General features: G+C 51.4%; 1 protein-coding gene across 5 annotated transcripts in view; it reads right to left on the bottom strand.

The window, feature by feature from the left end:
- Window positions 1-244: 244 nt before the first annotated feature.
- The window catches only part of PLXNA2 (plexin A2), a 173,554-nt gene continuing 160,400 nt past the window's right edge, over window positions 245-13,398 (bottom strand). For 4 of the 5 annotated variants that reach the window (XM_027695025.1, XM_027695023.1, XM_027695024.1 and 1 more), the window contains 5 exons: window positions 11,758-11,948; window positions 11,005-11,174; window positions 8,517-8,729; window positions 8,050-8,200; window positions 245-6,878 (listed from right to left, as the gene is read on the bottom strand). In XM_027695025.1, coding sequence (XP_027550826.1) covers window positions 6,783-6,878; window positions 8,050-8,200; window positions 8,517-8,729; window positions 11,005-11,174; window positions 11,758-11,948 — 821 coding nt within the window. In that variant the 3' untranslated portion in view covers window positions 245-6,782. The remainder of the gene's footprint in view (window positions 6,879-8,049; window positions 8,201-8,516; window positions 8,730-11,004; window positions 11,175-11,757; window positions 11,949-13,398) is intronic. The other variant, XR_003536172.1, reaches the window with a different exon arrangement.

The raw sequence follows: 13,398 nt of genomic DNA, 5'->3' as shown, positions 1-13,398 counted from the left end.
TCACTAGACAGGGATTATTTCCAGATGCTCCATCCCTGGAAGTGTTCAAGACCAGGTTGGATGAGGCTTGGAGCAACCTGGGCTAGTGGAAGGTGTCCCTGCACCCAAAGGAGAGCTTTAAGATCTCTTCCAACCCAAACCCTTCTGTGATTTCCACTTACCCATTTCTTGCTGGTGGCATTCAGTAAGTAAATATTCTTCACTTTACACACCACATGTTAGAAAATAAGGACCCACTCAGGAGGGCTTTTTTAACCAGTAAACTTTATTTATATATAACAACAGTACAAAGTGAGTCCTTGGCTTGCAAAATAGGAGTGTTTCATATTTACAATAGGTACACAATAATATATTAGAATAATAACAAAACCCCCTTTTTTTTTCCTTGGAACATTTTTAAATACTTAAACTTTCTTACATTTTTTTTTCCACAACACTTGTAAAAACAACAAAAAACAGACAATCATCTTAAAAAAAAATATAATACAGAACTCCAGTGTGTCAAGTATAATGGGGAGGGGAGGAGCCAGAGAACGATACGGTGGAATGGGTACGGATCCAAACCAATTCCTTATTTCTGCCAATACACAAATCCCCTAAAACTCTGTTGGTTTTAAAGAGGGGAAGGGGGCAGAGTAAATCAGAATCTGTTCCATGGCTGATACCTCTACATTCTGTGATGGTTTTGGGGACTCCAGAAGCTTTAGTACCTGTACATTCCCTTCCCCTTCCTGCTTCCCACCGTAACAGCCCCCAAGGTGCCATTAACACCAAAACACTCATCAATAAGAGAAGGACATTTTACTGCATTATCTTCTGAAGCCATGAAATAACGTGGCAAAATCAGCTCATTTACCTTCCAAAGTCTCCTTTTCCAGGTGCACCTTTGTGTCCATGGGATGGAAACACTGGATGGAGAAGCTGTTGCATAAACTTCCAAGCTTATTCGAAATAGAGGTATTAAAAAAAAAATCTCAAAGGAAAGGCCATACAGGAGATCTCGTGTTTGATTTGGCAGCCTCAGGAGGCCCAGAGAGTTTGGGATATTGTCCGTGCAGTTGGATGGACCCTGCAGGTCTCTTTGAGCGTGTTCTTCGGCGCTGCAGGAACGTCTATTTTTTTTTTTTTTTGGGATTATATTCCACTTTTACAAAGAAAGGAGAGGAATGGGTAACACGGGGGCAAAGGGGGATCTGAAAGAACAAGCACACAGACACCACCATGCTCACAGCATGGCCAGAACACCTTCGGTTGGGCTGCTCCTGGTGCCACCCCAGCAATGTGGGCACAGATGCCCAGGTGGGACTGGAGTGACTTTTCCAGCAAGGGAGCAGTTGGGCTCTGCCATCCCACACTGCCCCGCTCCTTCACCTCCCCATCTCCCACCCTGACATGGCCCCAGCACTCAAAGCACCCTGGGGTGCAGGATATGCACCACAGACCCCCAGTTTTCTTCCAGGAGCCAGGAAGGCACCAGGTACCACCCGCAGTTGGGACTCCGGCCTCTGCGCCATGCCCAGAACTGGAGCACCGCCTGAAGCCGGGGCTTTTCATGGAGAGCAGAGGCTTTGCACAACCAAAATCAGTTTGAAGGCTCCCATCCTCCTCCCCTGCAAAACTAATCTGACCAACCTCCCCTGACACTGCACACGGAGGGTTGCTCAGCTCAGCAGAGCCCGAACAGCACACACGGGGCATTGTTCGCTCCAGTTATTTCCCCACCGAATGTCTCGTTAATAAAACCAAGCCCTCCTGCCCACGCAGGTGCTGAGTGGCCTCAGAGCTGTCAGCAGTGCTCTGCCTGCAGCCTCTGCCCTGCTGCTCTCAGTGGTACTGGGTGAAGGCTTGGGGTGGTTGTGGGTGTTTTCACCAAAGACACATTCAGGACAGATGGGACTGTGCTCCGAGCTCCACCTCACACACAACTATGTACAATGTCACAGCTCCCTGCACCACTGGCTTGCGATTTATGGTACAAATGTGGCTCTGAAATACAATGGCTGAAGCTCTGTGGCATTTTAATGCATCTTTGATGCCAGTTATTTACCCTTCTCTGAACATTTTTTCTTCTCTCCAGGGCACAGTCACACGTGAGCTCTCCCTGATGGCCCAGCTTTTTCAAGTCAGTCTATTTTAGTTCCATTTAGTTGGGCCAGCTGAGTCCCCATGACAGGTGAGCTCTGACAGCACAGGAAACTGGATGGAGAAGAGCCAGTGACAGGAGAGAACGTGGCTGGGCTGCTGCCAGGGAAGGGGCTCGAGGCACAGGAGCATCACAGGGAGCTGCTCTGCCCTTTGCCAAGCTGGGTGAGGGCAGCAGGCAGGTCAGTGTTCCTCATACCCACTGGCTGCTTGGGGCTTCCGGAAATGAGACCTTGTGCCCACTGGAGGAGGGGAGTGCTCCCACCCTTTCCACACAGGCTCAAACAACTTGCGCTGAGGGGCTCAGAGTCAGCATCATTCACAAACGCAGCCCCAGAGCTTTAAGTGCTCTTGCTTTCATCCTCCACGTGCCCACCCGAGTTGTTTCCTGCATTATGACATTTTTGGTGAAGTCCAGTTGAAGGCAGGAGAGAAAACTTACGTGGGGACGGGCCATCAGGATTTTAAGACAGTGTGTTGAAGGCACTGCTGTGATGAAGGTCTCTGTTGCCACCGCATCAGGTGGCTGCACTCACCATCCTCAGAGTGTCACAGCACCGAGACCTGCAGGAAGGCATCATGTCCAGCACGGCCACATCCAGCCTCCTTCAGGGATAAACACATGGAATGCTGCTGGGATGCTCCCCACCAGCAGCGAGGCCGTGGCAGCAGTTTTGTTTCTCAGCGCTGGTCCCTGGGGTGGGTCCTCACGCAGCTCCAGACTGGTCCACGCTGGATCTCACACGGTTTCCAGCGCTCTGGCTGTGCTGATCCCTCCTGCCTCCCTTTACACATAAATTCATCCTTTATGGCAAAGCGTGGACCACTTGATGTCCACATCCTCCGTGCTCCGGTGGGCTGCAGCGCTCCGCAGCGGGGCTCACGCCGAGACAAGCTCGCCTGTAAGTTACACTCCTGTATATGGGGTTTTTAATAAAGGCTTTCAAGGTGGAGAAGCGTTTGATTAGCACCTCGCTCCCCCTCGGAGTGGGTGCTTTGATAGCTCATGAGCAGAAGATTAAATGGAATTATTTAAGCGGCGACACCAGGCAGAGAGATTCCGGAAAAAATGACGTCTCCCACTTTGATGTTGGAACACCTGAAACGAAGTGAACTGGAGACTCTGAACACCAACCGACCTTGCAGGAGGAAGGGGGCAACGAGAGGGATGTGAAATCGTTTCATCTAAGGCAACTGCCCCCTCCTGACCAAACCTCGAGTCCGGTTTGCTGCAAGTGCAAAGGAAATGCTGTTTTGAGACCTGAAGCTTCCTCTTCCCAAAGGAGTAATGGAAATGATGGATGCAAACAGGGCAATAGATTACAAGTGCTTTGCCCCAAGGGGATATGTTGCTTCATTCCATATAATTGCCTGTAAAGATCCATAATTAATGTCAACCACCACGAGTAGATACTTGGCAGGTTATTTCTAGGCCACCCTTCCAGCCAGCACCGTGCTGTTCCCTCTGCTGTCCTCCTAATGCTTTTCCAGGTGATGGAAGTGGAGATGTTTTTTCTGCTTCCCTCAGAAGTCAGTCAAAAGTACAAGAACTCATTGGTTTGCAAAGTGCTCCTGCTGCTCTCCCTTTTCTCCTCTGCTCAAATTTTCCCCATAGCAAGGAAGATCAACTCAGTTGTCCCCTTCTCTCCTTAGTACTCTCCCAGAGAATCCAGGGGATGTTTGGGGACCTCCACCTCTGCTGAGAAAATACAGGGGAGTGGGGAATGACAAAACCTTGGCTTATGGGGTGCTCCTGGCCAGAAGGTAGAGAGCAGGAGGAGGAAAGCAAGCTTAAAATGGCTATGCAAAAGCCTCTCAAAGAGATGTAGAGAAGAGGACCATGAAGGCTGGCTTGGCTGTTGGGCAGGCACACAGTTCCCAGACCCAGGTGATGCAAAGCCAGGCCTCTGCTTTGGGCAGTACTCATATTTTGTGAATCCTGCAGAGATAATTGTTCAGACTGTGTTTGGAAACAGTTTGGGAACTATTTGGAGTTGCTCTCTTTGGGTTTCAGAGTACCATGACAATTTGGTGAATGATCTGAGTACGAATGCCCAAAACAACCATCACAGCTGGCACACAGACCTGGAAATCCCTCAGCTGAGCTGTGTGGTGGATCCCGGTGAGCAGCAGCAACAGAACCAGCAAAAAACCCCCAGGATTTCAAAGCCTGACCCTCTGCAATGTCCTGTGAGACCCACAGCAAAGAGCAGGCCAGGCTGGTGGCTGCTCCAACGCCATCCCCGGCGCTGGGCTCTGTGATGCCCAACAGGACAACCCAGACATTTGCACATTTTCTGCCTTTGACGTTAGATTCACTGTGCAGGAGCAGGATTCCTGGGAAGGGAACTCCCCAGTAACAGGCAGTATGAACCCTGCTCCGCCTGGCAGTCTCTGTTTCTGACACTCTCTCCGTGTCTCAGTAAATCCAGTGCTCAGGCCATTGTAAATGTCAAGGACTTATTGCACAAGGTTGATCACTGTCATCAGTATTTTCTTCCAGAATATTAACAGGGCCCAGAGAAACTCACAGGAGTGGATTTTGCCAAAAGAAAGCGGGCTTGGCATGGCTTTTACTGAATGGTAATTAAACCAACAGGTTTCCTGAGTATTTCTCTGCATGCTTTTCTCCCCTCTCCTCTTGCTGAACTGCAAGAGACCGAAAGCCAGCAGCTCTCTGGTGCCCAGGGAGCCCGTGGTGACCCTGCTGGGCTCCTCTAGGCAGGAACAGTGGAGGAGTGGGATGGATATGAAAATGGATTTTCCTTCGACACACGCTGGCTGCAAACTAAGGTCCCAGTCTGGTGTGGCCCTGCCCGGGCAGGCTGAGCAGATGCCAGGAGCTATTTTGGTGCCACTGCCAAGCTCATGCAGTCAATACTTGTATTTCCATCAGACCTCCTCACCCTGCCCTCCCCGCTGCAGCCTGCACACATATCAGTATTTACTACAGAGAGAAATATTTACAGCGTTCCTTCCCCTCCTGGCACTCTACAAAGGGACACACATAAGCTTTGGTGTCTTTGAAAGGAATAACACTCACAAACATTTGCCTGTCACTGGCCACAAGAACACGTGCTGGGGGGACCAGCAAGGGACTGAAGAGAACAATGAGACGCTGAGACAGAGACACGACAGCAGCGCTGGCTGGCCTGCGGGTGCTGGTTAAGGTTTGCCCTTGCCTAGAGCAGAGATTTCTTTCCCCTTTCCAGTGGAAATACAAGTCCTGACCCTGGGCAGTGTGGCAGAGAAACCCAAAGGGAGCCTGTGCCGACCGACTCCAAACAGAAGAGCAACAAATGTCTCCTCTCGTGACGTCCAGGCTTTTCAAGTATCACCCACTGTAAACATGGGGGTTTGTCGGGTTTTACTGCAAGAAATGGGAGGTGGCTGCAAGAAACCCCCAAAATCAACCCTGGAGGCATCATCCCAGCTCTGCCCGGGGGGGCTGGGCTCACGTGGGACCAGCAATGGGATACTGGATGGGTCACTGCTGGATCACCTCAGCCATGCTGGACACTGCCAGATCACTGCTGGATCACTGTGGCCATGCCAGGCACTGAGTGGATCACTGCTGGATCATCCCAGCCATGCTGGACACTGCCAGATCACTGCTGGATCACCACAGCCATGCCAGGCACTGAGTGGATCAGTGCTGGATCACCACAGCCATGCCAGGCACTGAGTGGATCACTGCTGGATCATCCCAGCCACGCTGGACACTGCCAGATCACTGCTGGATCACCACAGCCAGGCGCTGAGCCCATCCCTGCTGGATCACCGCAGCCACTGCGAGGTGGAATGGGGGTAGAAATGGGAAAAAAGCATTTAAATTCCGATCTTTCCTCGTTCGACAGCAAATGGGATTTAAAAAAAATATATATATTGACACTATATAAATACATCGATAAAGCTGGATTTCAGGACAGGTCGGATGATCTGATGGTTTTGCAATTCAGGTAAAGTTCCTTCTAGTGCCTATAAGTTACTCAGCCACTGAACTATTTTCGGGCTAAACTGCTATTTCACTTTGTGTAGAAAGGTGTGGTGCAAACTTGTGCTCACGTTGTTTTATAAGATCCCAAAAAGAAGACGATTTCGGTTTTCCAGACATTCCAACTGGTGTGAGAGTCCGTTTGCAGAATGTCTGAGCCGTGTCCTCAGGAGGCTCTCGAGGACAGGATTCAGAGCTGATCCTTGTTGCCAGGATTATCTCTATGGCCTCTGTGGTTTTTGCTCTATTTTCTTTTTTTTTTTTGTACTTTTTCTTCCTTTTCTTAAAAAAAAAAAAAGCCTTTAAATAAAGTTTTATTTTCTAATATACATCAAACAATTTTCATGCAAAGCAGCAGTCACGGAGACATCCAGACTTTCCAGGTTCCTTCTTTCTGTGTATGCTCGAAAAAATGATCCACCTTGATCGGACTTGGATTGAGATGTTTTATCTTCTTCTCTTCCTGCTTTTCAAACCGGTTCCTACGTGATTTTTGAACACAGTCAGTCCTTGGGCCAATCTCTGTTTGCTCCAGAAGAGCCTTGGTATTTGTGTCCAGTGCCTTCCTTGCTTGTTCTCCCTCTAAATTCCCGAGAGTCCACGTGATCCTCTGCCCTTTGCCGGCCTTGAGCACCACGACCTTTCTTCAGCTCTCAATAGACATGGCCCCAATAAGTTGCTCTACTTTGTAAGCCAGCCGCTGCCTACGTGCCTGTTCATCCTGCTCCAGAGCCCCGATGAGCTGGGGGAGAGAAAATAAAACGGGGGGGGGGGAAATAAACAGAGAAAGAAGTCAGTGTGTGAGAGAGGGGGTGGAGGAGGTGGGTGGGCAGCGAGATGTGAGCAACTTGAGACGGGGAGGTGTGAAACTCAAATAAATGGCGAAGCAACGCGCCCAGCGCTTCGCCGTTGGTTCGTTGGACCGCTCGATACCCGCACAACAAAATCATTCCCACCCTCCCCTGTACCTTGGACTCCACAACATTTCTTGTCTCGTTTAGCACGGAACTGATGGGATTTTTTTTAAGCCCTTTAATCGGAAAATAGCCGTGGCATTGTATCGCAAACGCACACACGCAATTAAATGACAAAACCCTCCCTTTTAACGGACGTAATTGCAAAATAAGGTTCTTCTCGCGGCGAAATGAAGGGGTGGAACAGATGGCGAGAACTTGGTTTCAAGTGATGCATTCATTAAAGGAGCTCACGCTGCCAGGGTGTCTTTGCAAACAGGAGTCTGCGTCACTGCAACATGGGATTTGGACCGCGCTCTTCCCAAAAGACAGGGATGTTTCTGGGGAGCTTCAGTGGGTCATGATGATTTTCTGCTGCATTAAGGAGCAGGCTGCACCGGGTGCATGCCAAGGCTGAGGAATCCAGGTGCTCCCACAATATTTTAGCTCTCAGTCCTCCTGGGATTGTGCTGCAGGACCCAAACCTCTTTGTGCACAAAGAGAACAGCGGGACAGCAGCGCTGCCAGCTACGGCCACGCTGCACCAAGGGCAAGGGGAGCTCTGGGTGGCAGCAAGAGGGATCACTGCACGACCCACCACTGCACTGAAGTGCATCTGGTCTGTCACACACACGCCGTGGGACAGCATCACCCCAGGGGACACCATGGCTGCAGGGAACACCATTCCCCCAGGGGACACCATTTCCCACGTGACACCATTGCCTAGGGGACACCATCACTCCAGGGAACACCATTTGCCCAGGGGACACCATAGTCCAGGGAGCACCACTGCTCAGAGGACACCACCACCCCAGGGGGTACCTTTCCCCACGTGACACCATTGCCCAGGGGACATCATCACTCCAGGGAACACCGTTTGCCATGCGGAGACCATCACCCCAGGGGACACCACTGCCCCGGGGGACACCCAGGGGACATCACTGCCCAGGGGACACCCACCTCTTCGCTGTACTTGCTGACATAGGAGTAGATCTCGTTGAGGGCACTCAGCATGTTGAACTCCACGGCGTGCAGGCGCGACTGCTCGGCGAGGTAGGCGTTCATGTCCTGGTCGCTGATGGCGGGGAGCTTGGCGATGTCGGCGTAATACCTGCGGGAAGGAGAGGCCAGGGGAGGGCATGTGAAACACAGCGGCTCAAAACGCTCCTATTCCCCTTGGGATTTAAACTGAGCTCTGCGGGGAAAAGAACATCATTTCGCTTCATGTTTGAGCCTTGAAAACAGGATTGTGGTCTGTAACAAGCTGAAAATAAGAGCAGCGATGCTCGGCGGGGCTGCAATCATCAATGATCCTTGTGAGTCCCTTCCAGCTGTTCTATATCCCCTTCCCAACATTCTACTCTGTGATCACCAGCCATGGGAGGTTGGGCTGGAGCAGAGCACCCCCCACCCACACTGCTGCCCACCTCTCCACCCAGCTCTTGTAGCTGGGGATGTCCTTGGCGTACAGCAGCTTGTTGGAGGGGGAGTCCTTGCCCAGGCGGTGCTCCGAGGTGGAGCAGGAATCCATGAAGGTCTGAGCCACGACGGAGAGGCAGGCGTCCGTGATGCTGCCCTTGTGGATGTCGAACACGAACTGGGGGTTTTTGATTACGTTCACCCAGAATCGGAGGGGGAGGCTGGAGGGCAAGCGAGAAACAAAATTAGATGGGGAGACAAAGGCTGGCAAAGGGCACATAGAATCACAGAATCATAGAATCAGCTGGGTTGGAAGGGACCTCCAAGATCATCAAGTCCAACCCTTGATCCACTACTGCTGTGGTTCCCAGACCATGGCACTGATGCCACATCCAGTCTTATCTTAAAAACCTCCAGGGATGGAGAATCCACCACTTCCCTGGGCAGCCCATTCCAATGTCTGATTACCCTCTCTGTAAAGAAATTCTTCCTAATATCCAACCTAAACCTCCCCTGGCACATGCTGCGGATTGTGTTCCCAGGCAGAGTACAAATGGTGGGAAGAATAGGAATAGAAGAATTTGAACAGGAGCTGGGCCAGGGGCATCAAGCACCAGTTAGCCCAGTGCTGCCCAGATTGCTGGATCCTGCCATGCCTGTGCTGGGCACTGCTGCTCCCGGAGCCGCTCTGGGCTTTGATCCCGCACAGTGGAGGAGGTGCAGGGCAGGAGGGCAGGTTGGCTGTGCTGGGGCAGAGCTGGGCAGCATTTGGGGGCTCTGGGGGAGCATCTCCGTGAGAAGCCCATTAAACTGAGTTGGTTAGAGTGGATGGATGCAGCACGGGGTGAGCCTGGGGCAGCTGCCCCCGCGCTAATCAGCCGCTGCCCGGCCACGCCACGGCCCATCATCCACGGGAGGTGCAGCAGCATCAGAGGCTTTGTCCCCAGATCCCGAGGCCTTTGCAATCAAAGGGGAATTATTATTCCTTTTTTTCTTTGGCTGTATAGCAGGATCAAAAAAACAGCTGCTGCTTTCTATTACCTTTCAAGTCTCAGCCCTCTCTGTCTCTCCAGCTCGCTGAAGGCTGCAGCCTTAACTCTTGCTGCACTGCAGGCGAGCGGCTCAGCCACATCCCCAGCACGTCCAGCTCCCTCTTCCAAGCCTCCATTTGCTTTGACCTGCTCCAGTGGCACAAGCCCGCTCCCATCTCCCCACCAAAATTCCCTTCCTGGGAATGCTGCAGCTCAGCCGAGCCCATCATGCCCCGGGGAGAAGGAAGGGCCAGGGCTCATGGGGTGTGATGCCCCTGGCAGGTCAAACTCTGATGGTCATTGTTTCCTTTTTTTATTGCTTTAAGAGGTCTCATAATTTCTTGTTGATTCCACAATTTTTACCCCAATAACTCCTTCTTCTGAGGCTTTCAAGGAATTGTTTTGAGCTTCCCACAGCCTTAGTGGGGAACCTGGCTTTTGCAGCCACGATGATTAGAGGCCTTTTAAGCCACGAGGGACTCAGGGGGGGAAATACAAAGTCTTTAGGAAGCAACCATTTGTTGTGCTTTTTTTCCTTCCTTGCAGAGGTAAATTTACAACCCATGGAGCCTTTAATCCTAAAATAACAGCAGAGGCAGAGATGTGAGAGCTGTTATTGTTTGGAGAAGGCCGATGGCACATGGGGCTGGCTCCTTCCCCCCGTGCCACCTCCTCCTGATGCCCAAATGCTCCAGCTGCTGCCTGAAGTGATGCTAAAGGTGCAGCCACTGGCTGAGCTCTCCCCTCCCAGCCAGTCCTGGCATTTGTGCCACAGCAGGGTTGTGCAGGCAGGGTGGTGTGGGCATGGAGCCCTGCCTCCCACTCACAGACTGGCTCTTTCCAAAGTGTGGGAATCAGAGGCTGGTTCCAGCTTCCACCTGGGCAGAGGACTCAGAGATAGCTGGGCTTGTGCTTTAATACCCTTCCCTTCCAAATCAGGATATTCTGTGATTCTGTGATTCCACGAACACCACACTGGCAGCCCAACCCAGGATCAAACCCCACTGCCACATCCACAGAGGGCACCGGGGCAGCATCAGTGCTGGCTGAAAAGCATCTGCATGGCTTTGTGGCACATCTCATGCTCTGAACCTGCATGGCTCCACAGAATCACAGAATCAGCCAGGCTGGAAAAGACCTCTGAGATCATCAAGTCCAACCTTTGACCCAACACCACCTTGTCTACTAGACCATGGCACTGAGTGCCACATCCAGTCTCTTTTTAAATCTCTCCAGGGATGGTGACTCTGCCACCTCCCTGGGCAGCCCATTCCAATGCCTGATCACTCTCTCTGTAAAGAACTTCTTCCTGATGTCCAAGCTAAACCTTTCCTGGCACAGCTTACGACTGCGCCCTCTTGCCCAACTTGGTGGTCCCCAGCCTTCCCAAAGCAATTCCCCACCTCCGTTTCACCCTGGGACACAGCTAATTGCTCAACACTCGGACCTGCCTTCCCCCTCTTACCAATTGCTCTTCCATGTGTGCCTCACATCCGTGTCGTGGATGCCGTGCTTGTCCGCCTGCTCATCCAGGAAATCGAACATGTACTTGATGGCGAGCGGGAGCGCGCTGCCGCGGTGCACGGTGCTGAACAGCGTCTCGAACAAGTCGTCCACGAACTTCTGCAGAGTTCCCTAGAGGGAGCAGCAACCCAGGGGGTGAGGGGAGGGACGGGCACACGCTTGGCCAAGCAGCCAGATGTTACCAGCCCCTCAAAGTGCCGCCACAGACCCCACAGGAATAAGCGAGGTCGGGGTCTTTCCGAGCGCTGACTGCTCTGGAGGATCCCTGGGGAAAGCTCTGCCCTGCAGCTACTCAGGGCTGAATTTACTCTTTATTTCTAACCTGAAACCATTTTTTTTTTTGGCTTTCCAAAGCACATCTGTGTCTCATCCACAGTGATGAACATGGGAGGAGAGATAGGAAAACTCTCTCTGGTCAAGGAAACCGGGTAAATATTTGCAGGCACTGCTGCATCTCTCTTTGTGTTTTAATACTGTGCAAAAGAATGAAGAATTGCAGCAACAGCCTTAAGTGTGGGGAAATCTGGGCCATGGTTCTGTTGCTGCTCCAGCACCCACTCAGTCCCAGGAAAACCCAGCAGGGACAGACCTCCTGGGAGCTGAGCATCATCAGGGGCTGCACAGGACCCCTCCAAGTGTCTGTGGATGAACCTCACTGTGCGTTTCCCACGCGAATCCAGTGCAGGGCAGTTACCTTTGTGGCCAACAGCCTGGTCAGGTAGATCTCAGACACCATCTTACTGCCCCGGTCTCCCTCCTTCTGGTCTCCATGGTCGTGGTTTTTGACCAGGTGCCAGACCTTGACCCCGCTCTCCAGGTCGGGGGTGATCATGGGGGCCCGGGAGCGCAGGCTGTCGGGGCTGCCGGTGTAGCGGAAGGTGGAGTCTGGACGGTGGGGAGAGAAGTTGGTCACACTCAAAGCAAACCCCTTTTCCACTCCCCTGTCTCTTCTCAGTGACACCACCACGTTTGCTAACGCCCAAACCACCTGCACTGGCTTTTTTATGGGGTGATGAAATGTAAAACCACTCAGATACCAACAAAATGTTGATATGTGTTGGTCTCCACTGAATAGAGTCCCTCAGACTTGAGCTTTTCTCTGTTCACACTCAGACATGGACTTTCCTGCTCCATTCACATCCTTTGCTTATGTCAGGCCCACACAAGAATTGTCCATGAGCTCACACACATTAACCCCGGGCACCAACTCCTGCAGCGCCACAGTCCTGCGTTCTGTCCAGTATTCTGCAAATAATAAAAACCCTGCCCAGCACAACGAGCACAAAGGGCAGAAGAAACTGCTGGTCTTGTCCTTGAGGCTTTCAGGAGAGCAGCAAGGGCTCAAGCTGAGCATCAACTGCAGAGCCCGAGGCCAATCCTGCACTCCAGCCGTCCCATCCGTGGGTTGAGCGGGTCCAGCCTCCTGCTGTCCCCCCTGCCCTGAAGGGAAAGGGGAGCTCAACAGGAGGCAGGCAGACAACAGTCTTTCCCTTAATTGCTTAGGAACCATGGAGGGATGTGACATATATTTATTTACGTATTTAACTTCCCAAAGAATGTGCCTCCCTGGATCCCATCCACGGCGTCTCCAAGCTGAGACATGAGGCTGAGGAGCCCGGCTGTGCCTCGCTGGGTTTTTTCCTCTCACTAAATTCCTTTGTTCTCTGGAAACCTTGTGGATTTTCTCAAGTTTAGCCTTCAATTCACTGCTCACCCTCCTCGTCAAGAGTACGGGGATCAATCATAAATCAGCCGAGGGAAATACTCAAGTCATTACCAAACTAGCTGGATTTTCATCCCTGATTAAGGCTTAGATAAATGAGTACTCCAACTGATATAATTAAGGAGACAGACAAAGGGACAGCTAGGAAAGCATCTAGTAATTCTATTTTTAAACACAGCTCCGTACTGATATATAACAGGGGAAGTAAATAAGTATCTAATTTAAATTCTGTCAGCACAATTAGAAATATTAATCTTAACATGAGCAATGATCCCTCATATTGGTAGTTTGCAAAAGCTTTGCCAGCTGACATAGATCAATGAGCTGTAAGGACTCAGGTTGTGTGACCCAGCCTTGGTTTTTCCATCCCCTGAAGTGTGGGATGTGCTGGACATCCAGGGGATCTACACCATGCAGGGAGAAATGCCTTTTCTCCTGGACTTTACCTAAAGACTGGCCTATTTTTGGCTCCTCAGAACCCTTGTTCAAGGAAAAAAACCCAACATTATTTTGGGAGCCATAAACAAGAGAAGGAGACGGGTTTGTCAGGAGACTTTTTGCTTGTAAAACACTCTGCAAAATGAACGATAATGAAAGATCAGCGCACCAGAG

The sequence above is a fragment of the Neopelma chrysocephalum genome, unplaced genomic scaffold, assembly GCF_003984885.1.
Source record: "Neopelma chrysocephalum unplaced genomic scaffold, ASM398488v2 Primary Assembly neopelma1_100, whole genome shotgun sequence".
NCBI classification, from domain to species: domain Eukaryota; kingdom Metazoa; phylum Chordata; class Aves; order Passeriformes; family Pipridae; genus Neopelma; species Neopelma chrysocephalum.
Note: the sequence above shows the minus strand (reverse complement) of the source record. Positions and strands in the feature narration are given on the sequence as shown.